General features: G+C 40.5%; 1 protein-coding gene across 5 annotated transcripts; it reads left to right on the forward strand.

Moving 5' to 3' along the window:
* Nucleotides 1–1387: 1387 nt before the first annotated feature.
* On the forward strand, nt 1388–13994 carry LOC100583370 (zinc finger protein 226). 5 transcript variants are annotated; one of them, XM_030797378.1, is made up of 8 exons: nt 1388–1468; nt 2077–2127; nt 6347–6407; nt 8421–8547; nt 9192–9284; nt 11807–12708; nt 12961–12996; nt 13165–13994. In XM_030797378.1, exons 3-8 carry the CDS (start codon nt 6393–6395, stop codon nt 13981–13983), a joined length of 1992 nt encoding a protein of 663 aa, XP_030653238.1. In that variant the 5' UTR covers nt 1388–1468; nt 2077–2127; nt 6347–6392; the 3' UTR covers nt 13984–13994. The 5 variants fall into 5 exon arrangements, with proteins under 5 accessions (XP_030653238.1, XP_030653236.1, XP_030653237.1 ...); XM_030797376.1 differs by having other exon boundaries at nt 11807–12996; XM_030797377.1 differs by having other exon boundaries at nt 12961–13994.
* The last annotated feature ends 4297 nt before the right edge of the window (nt 13995–18291 follow it).

Consider the following 18291-nt stretch of genomic DNA (forward strand, 5'->3'; position numbering starts at 1 on the left):
TGCCATCTGTGGGCTTGACTTGCCTGTTCATCTTTGGGCCTTGGGATTTCCCTGTCTTAGCTTTGAGTTTAGCTACATTTTAACGCTTTAGGGGTTATTGTCACATAACATTTTTCTGTCTTTGAAAAGATCCACAATATTATGCAATGATTACCACTATGTAATCCTAGAACTCTTTCATCTGCTCCCAGAAGAAATCCCCTACCTGAGCTGGGTGTGGTGGTGCATGCCTGTAGTCTCAGCTACCCAGGGGGCTGAGGCGGGAGGATCACTTGAGCCCAAGAACTTAAAGCTGCAGTGTGCTACGATCATGCCTGTGAATAGCCACTGTACTCCATTCTGGGAAACATAACAAGACGCTGTCTCTAAAAAAGTAAGGAAAAAAAAGAAACGTACGTATTAACAGTCACTCCCCATTCCCAACTACATCTCCCCAGCCCTGGAAACAACTAATTTACTTTCTGTCTCTATGGATGTGCCTATTCTGCACATTTGATATAAATGGAATCATACCATATATGGTTTCTTGTGTCTGGCTTCTTTCATTTGGCATCATGTTGTCAGAGTTCATCTATGTTGTAACATGAATTAATATTTTGTTCATTCATATTACTAAATACTATTGCATTATATGGATAGACCACATTTTGTTTATCCACTCCTCAGCTGATGGACATTGGGTCTTATCCACTTTTTGACTATTATGACTAATGCTGCTATGAGCTTTTTTAGAACAAGTTTTTGTGTGGATATGTTTCAGTTCTCTTGGGTATTTACTTAGGAGTGAAATTGCTGGCACATAAGCCCCAGATCAGGTGCCAGCAGATTCAGTGTCTGGTGAGGTCCCGCTTTCTAAGTCATACATGGTCCTTCTGGCTGTGTCCTCACATAACTAAAGAGGCAAAAGAACTCCCTCAGGCCACTTACAAGAGAGCATTAATCCTATTCATGAGGGCATTGCCCTCTTGATCTGATCACGTCCCATAGTTTCCACCTCCTAATACCATCATCTTGGGAGTTTGGATTTAAACATATGAATTTGGTGGGGGCCATAAACACTCAGATCATAATAATACCTAAAGAGAAGTGAGGGATTCTGGAAAATGAAAACCAGCAGCTCAAGGTAGTTGGACACTTCCACGTCAGAAGGCTTGGACATTCCGGAAGTGTAGTCCAGGAGGGCGGTACTGTTCTGTTTTTCCCCCAACTCCAGCATTCTGTGATATGTAGTCCGGCACTCCGTGTAGTCGCACATAGCTCAACTGCAGTAAGGCTGTAAATGTTTCCCCTGCGGTATCCTGGGAACTGTAGGTCCAATCGTTCCAGGTAGTTCTAGGCACTTCCGGCTCGAGGAAGGCAGTGCTGTGGAATTCTGGGAAGTGTAGTCCAGGTCTTCCGGTTACTCGCAGGCGCTTCCGCCCAGGAAGACGACGTAGCAGCCATCTTTTCCCTGGCTTTGGTGATTCAGGTCAGCTTCTCAGGAACCTTTCAAACTTCCCCGAAATGCACCGGTGGTCAGCAGCTAGCGGTCTTTTGTTTGGGGAAATAAAGGAGTAGCGGCTAAGCGCGGAGGTTTTAGGGGCCAGGATGCTCTTTTGCTTTTCCCTGGGCGGAGCTTGTTTGCATTGGGGGCGTACTGGCTTGGGGCGGCTGGGATGATGCTTCGTCGGGTTTGAAGGTCTCGGGCTGTTCGCTCTCATTGTGACTCCCCCACCTAATGAGCCAGCCCTACCACTTCATACAGTATCACATTGAGCCAGTTAGTTAATCCCCGTGCCTTCGTTTGCTGTTCTGAAGGAAAATAAAAGCAATAACTTCCTCATAGAATGTTTTGAGAGAAAACGAGGTAATACAAAAAGTGTAAAACTGTCTAGCACGTGAATTACCAATACTACTGTAATTTCCCTAGAAACTCCCATTTTGTAGCGAACTTCTGTGAGTCCATGAAGCTGGATTGTCCCTGACCTCTTTTTAGGAAGGAGAGGGTTGCTTGTAACTGGTACTGGGAGATGCCACTGTGATGTATCGGGGATGGAGACACAATCTGGTTATTTCACAGCTTTTTTTCTTCCCCAGCCCCGACTTCTCAAAAAGCACTGCACAGAGGAGGAGGCAGCAGAACCCCAAGTGAGTAAGACTTGTTGTTATTCTTGTTTTATTCACATAAATCAGAGAATGTGTGGGGTCATGTATTTGGGCATGAGAAGTGATTATAATTTAGCTTTAGTTGCTAAGTTCCATTCTAAGGGGTTTATACAAATGAACACCTTTCTACTATACAGTGGCTCTGTGAAGTGATACTCTTTTTCCGAGGAGACTGAGACATAAGAACATAACTTGTTTGCTCATAGCCACCTAGCTAGTAGGAGGCAGAGCTAGCATTGGAACCGAGGCAGTCTGAGTCTGGACCTGAGTTTTCTTTGGTATATTCTGCATGAGCCATAGGCAGCTGGCTAGTATCATGTGAAAATAGGTTGGGACTTCACTGTGGGGACTTTGCTCAAGGTTTGGGCTATTCTGTGAGTTTTAAAAAATAGTGGCTGTGTGCGGTGGCTGACGCCTGTAATCCCAGCACTTTGGGAGTCTGAGGCAGGCAGATCACTTGAGGCCAGGAGTTTGAGACCAGTCAGGCCAACATGGTGAAACCCCATCTGTACTAAAAATACAAAAATTAGCCAGGCGTGGTGGCGAACACCTGTAATCCCAGGAGTTTGGGAGGCTGGAGCAGGAGAATCGCTTGAACCCAGGAGGCAAGGTTGCAGTGAGCTGAGATCATACCGCTGCACTACAGCCTCGGCAACTGAGCAAGACTCTGTCTCAAAAAAAGAAAAGAGTTTTTTTTAAAAATAGTTTTCTCAATTATTAGTTTTATTTGTTTCAAATAATATAGAGGTAACACATAATCATGGAAAACACAGAAATATATTTAAAAAATGTAAATTCCCCACGACCTTAGGGTATAAAGATAACAACTATAGTTTTAGTGCCTTTCTGTCAAGTTTTTCTTGTATATATTTCTGTTTATTAGGGGCTGTTTTGGGAGAGGAACTGAGTACAGTGCAACACTACTCAAACTGTGGTCCACAAAGCAGCAACATTGGCATCACCCAGGTAGAAAGGCTCATTCTTGAGCCCTACCCAAGACCTTATGATTTAGCATTTTTGCAGATAGGACCCAGAAATTTGCATTTCAACAAGATCCCAAGGTGATTGAGGTGCATGTTAAAGTTTGAGAAGCTCAGGAAAAGGTCTTATCTGGAAACTCAGGACTAGAAAACTGACCCTGCCAGATGTCACAGATAAAACTGAGCTGGCCATACTAGAACCCTACTCAGTCCAGTGATTTTTCTTTCCCATTAAATATTAACTGTCAAGTTTCTTTGCAAAAACCATGATATGAGTAGAAGACAGCTGTCAAGTCTAGAGTCAAAATGGAGGAACTTAGAGTCCTGAAGATCTATTTCTCCCAGGCGTTGGGGAGCAGATTCCTTGCCATCTTTTGTATTGGAGGCCTTCTGCCTGAAGTGGGAAGATCAGCTACCTAGTTATTGTTAATTAATGTTAGATATTATTGCCATAATTGTCATCATCTCATCATCGTTATTGTGATTAATGACTTTCCTAATTTCTTTTTTTTTTTTTTTGAGACAGAGTTTCACTTTTGTTGCCCAGGCTGGAGTGCAATGGCATGATCTCGGCTTGCTGCAGCCTCCGCCTCCCAGGTTCAAACGATTCTCCTGCCTCAGCCTCCCGAACAGCTGAGATTACAGGCACCCGCCACCACACCCGGCTAATTTTTTTGTATTTTTAGTAGCGATGGGGTTTCACCATGTTTGCCAGGCTGGTCTCGAACTCCTGACCTCAGGTGATCCGCCCACCTCGGCCTCCCAAAGTGTTGGGATTATGGGCATGAGCCACCGTGCCCAGCCAACTTTTTTTTAAAATACAATTTCAAACTTGTAGAAAAGCTGCAAAAATAATAGTGTAAGGAAATCTCATATGCTCTTCACCCAGATTCACCAGTTGTTACGTTTGTTTGTTTGTTATGTTGTTATGTTTTCCCTGTTTGCTCTGTTGATGACCATCAGCCATCACCAGGAACATACCTGTAACCAACGACAATTAAGTTTGTTTTAGCTTGCTGCATCCAAGGAGCCCACACATGCATGGGGTGTCTTGGTAAGAGGCAGTTAGGAGGACCCTGGTTATAGGGTTTTGGTTTATGTCAGCTGAGTTGGGGAGAGTTTTAGGCAATGGGTTTGTTCTGGATTGGATGCTGTCAAGAAGCAGTAGTAATTTGATCTGACTATTGTAATTTTTATGTTGGAGGTGGGGAAATAATGAGACTGGAGTTGTCACTGATAACAAAGTGGTCATGTTAGATGGAAGAGGCAATTATTTGGCTATTTTTGTCAATGTAGAATGTATTTCTCTCTGTGTTACAAGATGTTTTATTTTTTTCTTTTTCACCATGATCACTGAGTAGACCTGTCTCATTCTTGTTGATAAATTGAAAACAGCAGGTTCTGGCTGTTGCTGCTGTTAGTTGTCAAAGCAGTTTTGTTTTTTTTTTTGTCTTTTTGCTTTCACAACTTTGTCATATTTTGTTTTTGTCTTTTTGCTGAAGCATTTGAGAGCAAGCTAGAGATAGTGATCAAAATGAAATTAGTTACATTGATAACTTACTGTTATCTTACCCACAGTTTGTATTTAAACTTATTCCATTTTCCCATTAAAGACTTTGAAAGTAATTTCTTCCCCCAGGTGAGTTTCTAGTCTAATTGTATGCATTGCGCTTAGTTTTGGTTTCATTAGTCACCTTTAGTCTAGAATGATTCCTCAGACTTTATTTCTTTTTTGCTCTTGATATCTTTGTAGAGTATTGAGAAATTATTTGTAAAATGTTCTTATTTTTTTGTTTCCTTAATATTTATTCACAATTAAATTCAAGCTATGCATTGTCAGCAGAGATGCCATAAAAGTAGTGAGGCATCCTTCTCAGTGCATCATAGGAGTCAAATGTTGGTTTGTGGATTTGTCCCACTAGTGGTGTCAACTTTGTTTTTTTGGATAAAATGTCTGCCAGGTTACCTTTTTCCTTTTGCACTTAATACTTTGAGACTATGTAGCCATGTTATTCCTCACCAAACTTTCACCAGTTTTTAGCAGCTATTGATGATGTTCTAGTTATCTTTCATTCTACCTTTATTAGTTTATGTGTTCTACTATAGGAGCTTTCTTTTGTCACCCATTTATGTATTACACGTTCTTTTGTTTATAACAATATAGACTCAGGTTCCTCCCTTTTCCTTTTTTTTTTTTTTTTTTTTGAGACAGTCTCACTCAGTCGCCCAGGCTGGAGTGCAGTGGGGCAATCTCAGCTCAATGCAACCTCCGCCTCCTGGGTTCAAACAATTCTTGTGCCTCAGCTTCCCCGGTAGCTGGGATTACAGGTGCCTGCCACTATGTCCAACTAATTTTTGTCTTTTTAGTAAAGACAGGGTTTCATCTTGTTGGCCAGGCTTGTCTTCAACTCCTGACTGTAAGTGATCTGCTTGTCTCGGTTTCCCAAAGTGCTAGCAGGATTACAGGCGTGAGCCACTGTGCCTGGCCAGGTTCTTGCCTTTTTAATTTAAGTTAGGTACGGATTGTCAAACGGTGTTTTTTAATTGCAGTATCTTGGGTTTTATTAGTTCAGTGTTAGCAAATTATTGGAAAGACGACAAGATGTTTTTCACAGTTATAAGACACTTTCACGTGACATAGCAACAACCTGTGAACTCCAACTATCTTACAATATTCTGTTGGTGGAAATTATATTTTTAAGGATAATTTCAAACCATAGACTATCTTCTACTTACTGCAATTGCAAATAAATAAGATACCTGACTATGTTGTAAGAGCTTTCTACCTTCCAGCAATCCGATGAGGTTGGTACTGTTATTCTTTACCATTTGCAGATGACAGAAGTAAGGCAAAGAGATGTTAATAATTTCCCCAAGGTGACACTTTTAGTGAGTACCCTGTCAGGATTTTAACCCATGCATATCAATTCCAGAGCCTACTGTACTTATATTGTCTCAATTTATACCATACTCAGAATAAGAATTACTGGTGTGGAATTACAGGCACATGGGCAGTGAGGCCACTGTGTGGTTAGCCAGGTTCTGAACTACTGCTGAAAGGGGTAGATGGGTATCTGGGATCCATGTCATAATCTGCTTAAAAGCCACATAAAGCTACAGCCACCCCAAGAAGCACACACCTTTGCTAATTCCTAAAGAGCAGCCACGTGGATTAGCAACATATTTGCCCAGTTTTCATTTATTTCTCTCTTCTTTCCTAGTTCAGCTTCTTAGGACTCTGCACTTCCCCAGAAGGAAGAATTAAAAATGAATATGTTCAAGGTGAGTAGAGCTTGCCTTTCCCGTCTGTTAAAAATACCATTTTAGTACTTAGAAATGGGACCAGGTTTTTCTTTTTCAAGTAAGAGTCAAGGCATTTGACGACCTGTTGAATGTGCTAGGTGCTTATTTTGTCCCGTTTAAGTTTAGCTGGTTTTGGTTTTAGTTTTATTTCGTCATTTTTATTTTACAAATAAAGGTAGAAAAATTAATAGAAATGATGGGTGGGTGCAGTGGCTTACACCTGTAATCCCAGCACTTTGGGAGGCCGAGGCAGGGGGTGGGATCACTTGAGGTCAGGAGTTTGAGACCAGCCTGGCCAACATGGTGAAACCCTGTCTTTACTAAAGATACAAAAATTAGGCCGGGTGCAGTGGCTCACACCTGTAATCCCAGCACTTTGGGAGGCCGAGGCGGGTGGATCACGAGGTCAGGGGATCGAGACTATCCTGGCTAACATGGTGAAACCTCGTCTCTACTAAAAATACAAAAAATTAGCTGGGCATGGTTGCAGGCGCCTGTAGTCCCAGCTATTCGGGAGACTGAGGCAGGAGAATGGCCTGAACCCGGGAGGCGGAGCTTGCAGTGAGCAGAGATCGTGCCACTGCACTCCAGCCAGGGTGACAGAGCGAGATTCTGTCTCAAAAAAAAAAAAAAAAAAAAAAAAAAACAAAAATTAGCTGGGTGTAGCGGCACACACTTGTAATCCAAGCTACTCAGTTGGCTGAGGCAGGAGAATCACTTAAATTTGGAAGGCGGAGGTTGCAGTGAGCCGAGATCATGCCACTGTACTCCAGCCGGGGCAATAGAGCGAGACTCTGTCTCAAAAAAAAAAAAAAAAAAAAAATTAATAGAAATGAAAAATATCTTATTTCCATAATCTCTTCATTGTATGTACTCATAATTATATATTGGCATTCATAACATAGATATAATTTTACATTTCTTACGTTTATAATATTTATTTTTGTTGTATTTCTATCAAATTTATGTATCCAGTTTTTAAACTCTTCTCTCTATATATACAGTTAGTGTAGGATTTTTACTGTTTTAGGAACTACAGTGTTAGTTTTCTTGCATTTAACTTTTTCTGAAAAAATCAATTTTGAAAAATACTGCCTTTTAAAATCCGTAACATTAGATAGTCAGAATTGAAAAGGTATGTTTTGTGTGTGGTACTTCAGATGTTTTTTGATAGAATATTCAAATATGGCACAGTGTGTCAGGATTTAACAGCTGCTTCACCCAGAAAAAATATTAGACTTTTTTACTACAAGAGCTACATTCTGTCTTCCCTATGCCTCAGTCATACCTGTGTGTTTACTGGTCTTTTTCCCTTTGAATATTTTTTTTAGTCAAAGTAATATGTGACCTTAATTTAAAATGCCTAGTGGTAGGAAAGGATTTGCCAAGCACTTACACTCTGCTCCTGTATTGATACCTCACAGCAACTATGAAGAGGTTGTTTTGTCTCCATTTTAAACATAAATAGAAAAGGGCTTGTGAAAAATGAGGAACGTGCTCAAGTTCACATGGAAAACTAAAGATCCGGGATCAGTGTATTAATTCAAGTGAAAGACCAAGACAGGAGGACAGAGAGAAAGAGTCCTTCATTCAGAAACCTGACATGCCCTTTAGGTTTATTTCCACGTATAACACTGCTCACTTGGCTCCCACCTCAGTAGGAAGGCAGGTGCTATCAAACACTATGGGACTAAACTGGTAAACCTTTCTGGGGAAATTGGCAATGTTTTAGGTTCAGCAGGTAACAGTTCTAGGAAATTCCCTTGTAAGAGTACTCATTGAAAGCTTCCGGTAAATATACAAAGCTTTCTTTTTCACAGCAGCACTTTTGGTAAGTCAGTGTATGGCACTGGCAAGGCAGGAGAAGGGCTGGGAAATCTACAAACGGCTCAGCATCCAGAACACCTTTCCACCTGTTCTCTTCACCTTCTCAGTGTTACCCATCTTCCAGTGGACATTGGTTGTAAGATTGAGGTTGTGTTTTTGTCGTAGGAAGCAGTGACCTTCAAGGACGTGGCTGTGGCCTTCACGGAGGAGGAGTTGGGGCTGCTGGGCCCTGCCCAGAGGAAGCTGTACCGAGATGTGATGGTGGAGAACTTTAGGAACCTGCTATCAGTGGGTGAGGACAGCCTCCCTCTGGAATATCTTTGTGACCTTGGAGTTTTAAGGCTTTGTGGCCCTTGAAATGGTTTCCTGAGTGTGGGAACCTAACTTTCCTAATTTTTATGGGATGCAGAGACACTGGATGTTTCTGGTCTTTCTGAACAGAATATTTTAGGTCTTTTTCATTTGTGTTTTATAGAAGAACTATAAATGAACAGAATACTGCTATGCCTTGTCTGTTCTTTTTCATATTTTACACCTGTCCCAGTATTGAATTATAAAACCAATTTATTAAATGCCACCAGCAGATTTTAATGAAATAAAATAGGGTAGAAAATACTAGAACACCTTAGGAAGAATGGCACACACTGCAGCAAAAACTCTGGCCAATTGCTTGAGTGATGTGAGAACCAATGGGAGATTTAATGAAAACAGACATGAGTTAAAAATAGGTTATTCAAACTTGGTTTTCATAATATGTATTTACGCATGTGTGTCTGGGTCATGAAATAAATGGTGTTTCTTTACTGAGTCATGATTTAAATAAAAGTTTGAAAAACACTGCTTTCAGTGTCTTGAATGTGCAGTTGCAACTCAGATTTCCAGTGTATTTTAACTCTAATATGGTCATTTTCAACTTGTGATGTGGCATTTTCACAGGGCATCAACCCTTCAAACAAGATGTATCACCTATAGAAAGAAATGAGCAGCTTTGGATAATGACGACAGCAACCCGAAGACAGGGAAATTTAGGTAAAAACCAAACAGTTGTGAGTTCTTATAGTTAACTGTCCATCTGCTTTGCTTCTCGTTAGCCTTGTTGCCATCACCTGGTCCAAATTGCCAACTGTCTTTCCTGGATTATTGCAACACCCTTTGTACTGCTTGCCCTGCTCCCACCCCTCTCTTACATTCTGTTCAAGTGGCAAAGTGAGTTTTTGTTACCTTGTGTCAGACTGTGTTGTTGTTCTGTTCAAAAATCTCTGTGACTTATTTTACATAGAGTAAAATCCACTTAATATGGCTGACAGAGTCTTACACGGTGTGCTTTTCATCCCCCACTACCTCTCTCAATATATCTTCTATACTCTCTTTTTCTGTGAATTCCAGCCACATTGTCCTCCCTCTTGCTTTTCAGACCTATCAAGGATGCTTCTGCCTCACAGCCCTGTGTGTGTTCTTCTCTCTGCCTGAAATAATCTTTCATCTATAATCCTTCTGGTCCCTTCTTCATTCAGTTATTTGCTCAGTTTTAGTATTATAAGAAAGGCCTTGGCCGGGCACGGTGGCTTACACCTGTAATCCCAGCACTTTGCGAGGCCAAGGTGGGCAGATCATGAGGTCAGGAGATCGAGACCAACCTGGCTAACACGGTGAAACCCCGTCTCTGCTAAAAATACAAAAAATTAGCTGGGCGTGGTGGTGGGCGCCTATAGTCCCAGCTACTCGGCAGGCTGAGGCAGGAGAATGGCATGAACCCAGGAGGCAGGAGTTGCAGTGCACTGAGATCGTGCCATTGCACTCCAGCCTGGGCGATAGAGCGAGACTGTCTCAAAAAAAAAAAAAAAAAAAAGGCCTCCTTTGACCACCCTATTAAAAACACAGTCTTTCCATTTACTCTCTGTGCATTGCCTTATATTGTGTGTAAGCACTGATTATTACCTCATATATGTTTTTGTTTAGTGACTTACCACCTTTCTCTCCTCACTGGAGTGTAATCTCCAGGAGTGGAGGAATTTCATCTATTTGTTTCTGTCTCCTCAGTGCTTAGAATAGTCCTGGTATATGGCAGAGACACTATAAATATTAGTTGAATAAATGAGTTAATGGAAATCTGTCTTCCATGGAGGTAACTAATAGGTGGTGAACAAATCAGCATAAATAAGGGATATTGCAAAATATCTTTTGTCTTCCGATGAATTCCTAACATAATTCTAATTTCTCTTTGTGAGTGTGTGTGTGTGTGTGTGTGTGTGTGTGCTTGCATGTGTTTGCCTGTCTGTACAAGTTGACCCATGTCTTAGGGAACCTATAGTGTCATAGTTGTAACCAAACTGAGGAACATGCTTTCCTTATGATTTTCTTTGAGCATTTGTAGCAGAGCATATTCATTCAGGGAGGGAATATTTTACAATAAGGACTTTTATTTCTATTTCTTAGGTATTCCCCCATAGAAGGGAATAAAATTCGATTTCCTTACCCATTATATCAGGAAAGAAAAAGTAAAACTAAAAACCAGGACATGAGCATTAGCCTTTCCCTTAAAAAGTTTGCACAGTTGCATCCCATTTGCTTCTTCCAGAGTCCACATTCATAAAAAGAAATGGATCTTACATTGTTGCCTCTCAAACATTTATATTGTGTAGGCTTATATGTATGTCTTTAGAAGGCCTTTTATGTAATGACACTATTACTGCTTGTGATTATTCTGATATGATACTTTATCTGTTTTTTTTCCCTAAATATCACAAGCTATTAAATTTATTTCACAATTGACTAATAGACCATTTTGTCAATTTGGAAAACATTCTTGTTAAAGACAAACATGTCTACATCCAGAAACTTTCCATACCTTGCTTTCAAAGAGACAGCATGCTTTGCTAGACTTCCAATTTTGACTCAGGTCAAAAGCCTTAGAAGGATCCAGTGCATAGGTCTTCATGCTTTCCTTTCACCCCAAGTGATTATCAACTTTGATTTTTCTCTTCAGCAATAACTCACTTGGTGTACCCCTACCTCAGGTACAGCTTTTCAACTTTGCAGCAAAACCGTACTTTCGAGTTCTTTCTGTATTTCAGATACCTTACTTGTAAAAGCTCTTTTGCTCTATGACCTGGCTCAAATGTCAACTTGGATTTGAAGTTAGAAGAAATGTTGTAAGTCAGACAAGGATTGATACATGCATACATTCCTTGAGTGACTATTAATAACTGCCGGGCAGTAACTTCTGGGCTGTGGTTGTAAACTGTGAGCACTACGAAATGTTTTTCCTTATTGATACCATATTATGGTAGGAAAGACATGGAATAAAAAATTTAGATATTATGTCAATAGTTGTGTTTTTAAATGGGTTTCATTAGTGCATAGCAATTGGGAGCTTGGTGGACCATTTCTTGGTTTCTGTCAATATGTAAACCAGAAACTTCAAATGTGTCACAAAAGATGAGCAGAACTATCCCGAGGCTCATTAAAGTCTTTTACTCTGTCCTCAGTGTGAAATCTTAAATCTTTGAACAAAAAAATTCACTATCGCTCTGAATCCTTTGTCCTTACAGGAGAGAAAAATCAAAGTAAGTTAATTACTGTTCAAGACAGAGAATCAGAAGAAGAGCTTTCTTGTTGGCAAATCTGGCAACAAATTGCAAATGACTTAACCAGGTGTCAAGACTCCATGATCAATAATTCTCAGTTTCACAAACAAGGTGATTTCCCTTGCCAGGTAGGGGCAGAACTGTCTATTCAAATTTCTGAAGATGAGAACTATACAGGAAATAAAACAGATGGTCCCAATAATACTGGGAATCCAGAGTTTCCTATCTTGAGAACCCAGGATTCTTGGAGGAAAACATTCCTGACTGAGTCACAGAGATTGAACAGAGATCAGCAAATTTCCATAAAAAATAAATTATGTCAATGTAAGAAGGGTGTTGATCCCATCAGTTGGATATCACATCATGATGGTCATAGAGTACACAAAAGTGAAAAATCTTACAGACCCAATGATTACGAGAAAGACAACGTGAAGATTTTGACATTTGATCAGAATAGGATGATTCACACGGGACAGAAATCTTACCAGTGTAATGAGTGTAAAAAACCCTTCAGTGATCTCTCCAGCTTTGATCTTCATCAGCAGTTACAGTCAGGAGAGAAGTCTCTTACATGTGTTGAGCTTGGAGAAGGCTTCTGTTACAGCCCAGTTCTTCCTGTTCATCAGAAAGTACATGTGGGAGAAAAACTTAAGTGTGATGAGTGTGGTAAGGAATTCAGTCAGGGCGCTCATCTACAGACCCATCAGAAAGTCCACGTGATAGAGAAACCATACAAATGTAAGCAATGTGGGAAAGGTTTCAGTCGTAGATCAGCACTTAAGGTTCATTGTAAGGTCCATACGGGAGAGAAACCTTATAATTGTGAGGAGTGTGGGAGGGCCTTCAGTCAGGCCTCTCATCTTCAGGACCATCAGAGACTCCACACTGGGGAGAAGCCATTCAAATGTGATGCATGTGGTAAGAGCTTCAGTCGGAATTCACATCTTCAGTCCCATCAAAGAGTTCATACAGGAGAGAAACCATACAAATGTGAGGAGTGTGGTAAGGGCTTCATTTGTAGCTCAAATCTTTACATTCATCAGAGAGTCCACACAGGAGAAAAACCCTATAAATGTGAGGAATGTGGTAAAGGCTTTAGTCGGCCTTCAAGTCTTCAGGCCCATCAGGGAGTCCACACTGGAGAGAAGTCATACATATGTGCTGTATGTGGGAAAGGCTTTACTCTGAGTTCAAATCTTCAAGCCCATCAGAGAGTCCACACTGGAGAGAAGCCATACAAATGCAATGAGTGTGGGAAGAGCTTCAGGAGGAATTCCCATTATCAAGTTCATCTAGTGGTCCACACAGGAGAGAAACCCTATAAATGTGAGATATGTGGGAAGGGCTTCAGTCAAAGTTCATATCTTCAAATCCATCAGAAGGCCCACAGTATAGAGAAACCTTTTAAGTGTGAGGAGTGTGGGCAGGGTTTCAATCAGAGCTCACGACTTCAGATTCACCAGCTGATCCATACGGGTGAGAAACCATACAAATGTGAAGAGTGTGGCAAGGGATTTAGTCGTAGAGCAGATCTTAAAATTCACTGTAGGATCCACACAGGAGAGAAACCATATAATTGTGAGGAGTGTGGGAAGGTCTTCAGGCAGGCCTCAAATCTTTTGGCCCATCAGAGAGTCCACAGTGGAGAAAAACCATTCAAATGTGAAGAATGTGGGAAGAGTTTCGGTCGGAGTGCACATCTTCAAGCCCATCAAAAAGTCCACACTGGAGATAAGCCATACAAATGTGATGAGTGTGGGAAGGGCTTCAAGTGGAGCTTGAATCTTGACATGCATCAGAGGGTGCACACAGGAGAAAAACCATATAAATGTGGGGAGTGTGGTAAGTACTTCAGTCAGGCCTCAAGTCTTCAACTTCATCAGAGTGTCCACACAGGAGAGAAACCATACAAATGTGATGTGTGTGGTAAAGTCTTCAGTCGGTCTTCACAACTACAATCTCATCAGCGAGTTCACACTGGGGAGAAACCTTATAAATGTGAGATATGTGGTAAGAGCTTCAGTTGGCGATCAAATCTTACAATTCATCACAGAATCCATGTTGGTGATAAATCCTATAAAAATAATAGGGGTGGTAAGAACATCAGAGAACCCACACAGGAAAAAAAATCTATAAAATGATTCTTTGTGAAGACTTGTGTCATTTGAATTCTTCCAGTTATCAAGTCTCAAAGTGTTTCAGCCACAGCTCCTCATGTCCCAGTGGTCCAAAGACAACAAAACAATCTTTATGATTAACATAGCAAGGGCTTCTTTAGTTAGAACCTTGACCTTTATAAAATGTTACTTAGAAGACGGGTGTTAGAGTGAAATTTTTCTCAGGCCTTTTATAAAAGTATCATGGTGGACATGCCAAAATTAAGTGTCCACTAGAATGTTAACTCCATAAAGGCAGAGACTTTGTTCACTACTGAATCTACATAATCTTACCATTGCCATATACTTCACAGGTGCTCAATATTTGTTAATAGGAAACATTTTTGAAAATTATGTTGAGATCACCTGCAGAATATCATGAATTTGTAAACAGGAAACCTGAAAGTAGCCTTAATAAGATTAAGTCGGGAGACAATTGAAATGTAGAAAACCACTCAATACTGAACTCTCCAGTGTTAATATGGCATTGTCTTGTGATTAGATCCTGTCCTCCTTTAGCCTCACTAATCAAGTTGTGTCCTATCTTCCCAGACGTCTAGTTTTCTACTGGTTTTATACCATATAGATTCAGTTATCTTTTGTAACAGATAATTTTGTTCATCTTGTAATAACTGGACACTACATACTACACTTATTTTTTCAACACTGTTAAGGCAGGGGTTTAAGTGTCAGTTGCTAATGACAAACATTTTTTAGTAGATGTTGAATTGATCATTGTTTTTTTTCACATTTTCATTCAGGCTTTGACATGATTGCCTTCTAAGGGCTTTAGCATTACTTTAATCAGAACTTAGGTTGCAGCTATTCCAGATTTCTTTTGTCAACTTCTCTCCCCCATATTCTGAGAAAAAGGACAAAATATTTTTTAAAATTTGATAAATTTCATCAAAAATCGATTTCTGGAGCATGACTGACTTTCACCCTTTTTCCTAGTGGTGGCAGTGAAAAACATGTTTTTGGAAGAGAAGTTAATATGTATCAGAATATAGAATGTGCATCTCTTTTTTCTGGAATTCATAGAATAGGAATTTTTGATTAGGAGATTCAAGTAGAAAATGTGAGTATCACATCAGTGTTAATGAATTTTGTAAAAATAGAAATAATTTTTTATATACTACAGTAAAAAGGATCCTTGAAAATGATGACAAAATTTTATGACAGAAGAGTGTAACAGTTTAAGAACATCACAGGCCGGGTGTGATGGCTCACGTCCATAATCCCTGTACTTTGGGAGGCCGAGGTGGGTGGATCACCTAAGGTCAGGAGTTCGAGACCAACCTGGCCAACATGGTGAAACCCTGTCTCTACTAAAAATACAAAAGGTAGCTGGGCGTGGTGGTGCATGCCTGTAATTCCAGCTACTTGGGGTGCTGAGGCAGGAGAATCGCTTGAACCTGGGAGGCAGAAGTTGCAGTGAGTCAAGATGTTGCCACTGCACTGTAGCCTGGGCGATAGAGTGAGACTCAGTCTTAAAAAAAAAAAGCATACCTTAAATTCGTGTGTGTCCATGTGAGTGAATAGTGCATCTAATTGTGACAGTCTATCCTATGCCACCATAGCATCGAAGAGAATGCAGGAATTTTTTTCACATTTAACTTCTATATTTTAATTTTTTAGCTGATCATTGGTTTTATAGTAAAATACTTATTTTACAGTAACATAGTAAAACTAAAATATAATTTAAAAAATTATTAGAAGATATTAATCCCTTAACAATTAAATCTTGTATCATCATATAGCATATAAGGCCAAAATTAAAGGATGGAACTCTGGAAATTAATTATAAGAACTTGTATGGTGGTTCAAAGATATGGATGCCTTGGTGAGAGTGAATATATATTTGCAGTGAATGCATTTGAAGCTTCTTTGGTACAAATCTATGCAATCAATACAGTTTTAATGTAATTCCAGTAGTAGGAATGCTTCTTAGTTCTTGACAGACTTACTGGCTGAATGGATAGATAACTGAGGGCACTGGCTTGTCTTTTCAAGTGCTTGGTCTGATTGGAGGAAATGGCTGGGCCTTTCTAGGTACTGTATGGCAAGGAAAATCGAGCTGTGGAAAAAAGGAATAATAAAATTTGCAGAGGCCAGGTGCAGTTACTCGTGCCTGTAATCCCAGCACTTTGGATGGCTGAGGCAGGCGGATCATCTGAGGTCAGGAGTTTGAGCCCAACCTGGCCAACATGGTGAAACTCCATCATTATTAAAAAAAAAAAAAAGCTAGTCAGGTGAGGTGACGGGCGCCTGTAATTCGAGCTACTCGGGAGTCTGAGCAGAAGAATCATTTGAACCCAGGAGGCGGAGGTTGCAGTGAGCTGAGATCATGCCACTGCACTCTAGCCTGGACTCTGTCTCCAAGAAAAAAAAAAAAAAAAAAAGAAGGTAAGGGCAAATTCTGAAGATATAGAGTGGAAATACATAATTTTTGAGGTAAAATTTAATAACGATTCCCAGAGGAAAAGATGTGCGTAGGGAGAGAGCAGCATGATGCCAGTGAAAACAAACCGTGGGAAGAGGCAGTTAAGCAGGATTGAATACCATTTCTTTCTTAGGCATTTCTGTGGCATTTAAAGCTTACTTGGTTAAAGGTTTTACTCAGCAAAGGATATATCTTTGTGAGGTTTCCACAATTTTCTCTATTTGGATTAAAATTCCTGTTGTTCCTGGACTGCACCTTCACATGCTAAGTATGTAAAGTCCATGATACCTGAAGTTGTGTTAGATATCAGAAATCCTGAGTCTTCAATGTTTAGTTTGCTCTTAGATCAGGATAGCCCACCAACTCTCAGTAGTTTAGTGAGTTAAGTCAGGGGTCAAAAAACTACCCCCTGTGGGCCAAATCCAGCCCACTTCCTTAAAGGTTTATTAGAATATAGCAATGCCTATGTTTTAATGTATTATCTGTGCTTTCTTGCTGCAGTGTCAGAATGTAGTAGTTGTGACAAAAACTATGGACCACAAAATCTAAAATATGTACTTTCTGGCCCTTTACAGAAAAAAATGTACCAAGCCTTATGTTAAACCAAATGATTTGTCTCCCATAACTTAAAAAAGACCCCAGGTAGAGCAGGATTTAGACCTACTTCGGTCAGGATTCCAAAATGGTTCTTTTTGATTCTCATATCTGCCCTTCTGGTTAACCCTGGTCTTTAGGTTCAAGATGGGGCTAGCAACCAGGGAGCACCTATCTTTTCAGTCAGTGGAAGGGAGGTGCTCTTTCATTTGTAGTGTTGGGTAGTTTACTACTCACAGTGTTTGTGGCTCCTCTGGCCTTGATTCTCATCTACACTCAAGATTAGACAGCTAGTTTTGTATCCAGTTCTTTTGGCCTTTGTGAACTATTAAGTTTCAACTCAGCCAGGTGCAGTGGCTCACACCTGTAATCCCAGACCTTTGGGCGGCTGAGGTGGGAGGATCTCTTGAGCTCAGGGGTTCAAGATTAGCCTGGGCAATATAGTGAGACCCTGTCTCTCCAAAAAAAGTTTTAAAAGTTAGCTAGCCATGGAGGCACACGTGTGGTTCCAGGTACTCAGGAAGCTGAGATGGAAGGATCACTTGAGCCCAGGAGGTCAAGGCTGCAGTGAGCCATGGTCCCACCACTGCACTGCAGCCTGGTGACAGAGTGAGACCCTGTCTCAAGAAAAAAATAAGTTTCATCTCTCCCTTGCCACCATGGACCCAACTTCCCTATTTTGAGCCTCCGGGAGATTTTCATATCTTAGCTTTTAGCTTGGCTGCATATTAACATCTGGGAGAATTTGTTATATATTATCAGGATTCCTTTGTTTTTGAGAAAGGGATGCGAAGCCAAAATCAGTGGCTGAATGACAACACATTTAATTCACAACTTCTAGGGTGTCTTATGTCACAAGGCATCAATGGGAAGGAATGGAATCCTGAAAAATTTGGGAACAAATGAGCAGATTCCAACAAAGTTGAGGATTTTGCTCAATCTAGCTGAGCCTCTCTTGCCGTTAGAAGGAGTCCTTCTTCCTCTCTTTGAGGTCAGTCTCCCTTGCCTGAAAAGCCTGTGATGACCTTCCCTGAGATGGTTTCCTTGCAAAAGACTTTAGATCCTCAAGACTTGCTTCCACTACCTCTCATTTTTCTAGACCAATAATGAAACTCGGGTCCTCACAGACAACGGAAGGAGTCACCAAGTAGAAAATATGACCATGAGGAGATACATCGCCAAAATAAGAATTTTTGTAATTTATATCAATAGAAACGTGAGAAATAGATATGGTTGTAGATCTTACCGGTATTGAA

Source organism: Nomascus leucogenys, chromosome 17 (genome assembly GCF_006542625.1).
Source record: "Nomascus leucogenys isolate Asia chromosome 17, Asia_NLE_v1, whole genome shotgun sequence".
Classification (NCBI taxonomy): Eukaryota; Metazoa; Chordata; class Mammalia; order Primates; family Hylobatidae; genus Nomascus; species Nomascus leucogenys.

Excerpts from the sequence above, each read along its gene's own strand:
- LOC100583370 (XM_003281203.4), top strand. Across the intron at positions 8,548-9,191 it reads TAGGAACCTGCTATCAGTGG|GGCATCAACCCTTCAAACAA; the intron begins GTGAGGACAGCC and ends GCATTTTCACAG. Across the intron at positions 9,285-11,806 it reads CCGAAGACAGGGAAATTTAG|GAGAGAAAAATCAAAGTAAG; the intron begins GTAAAAACCAAA and ends TTGTCCTTACAG.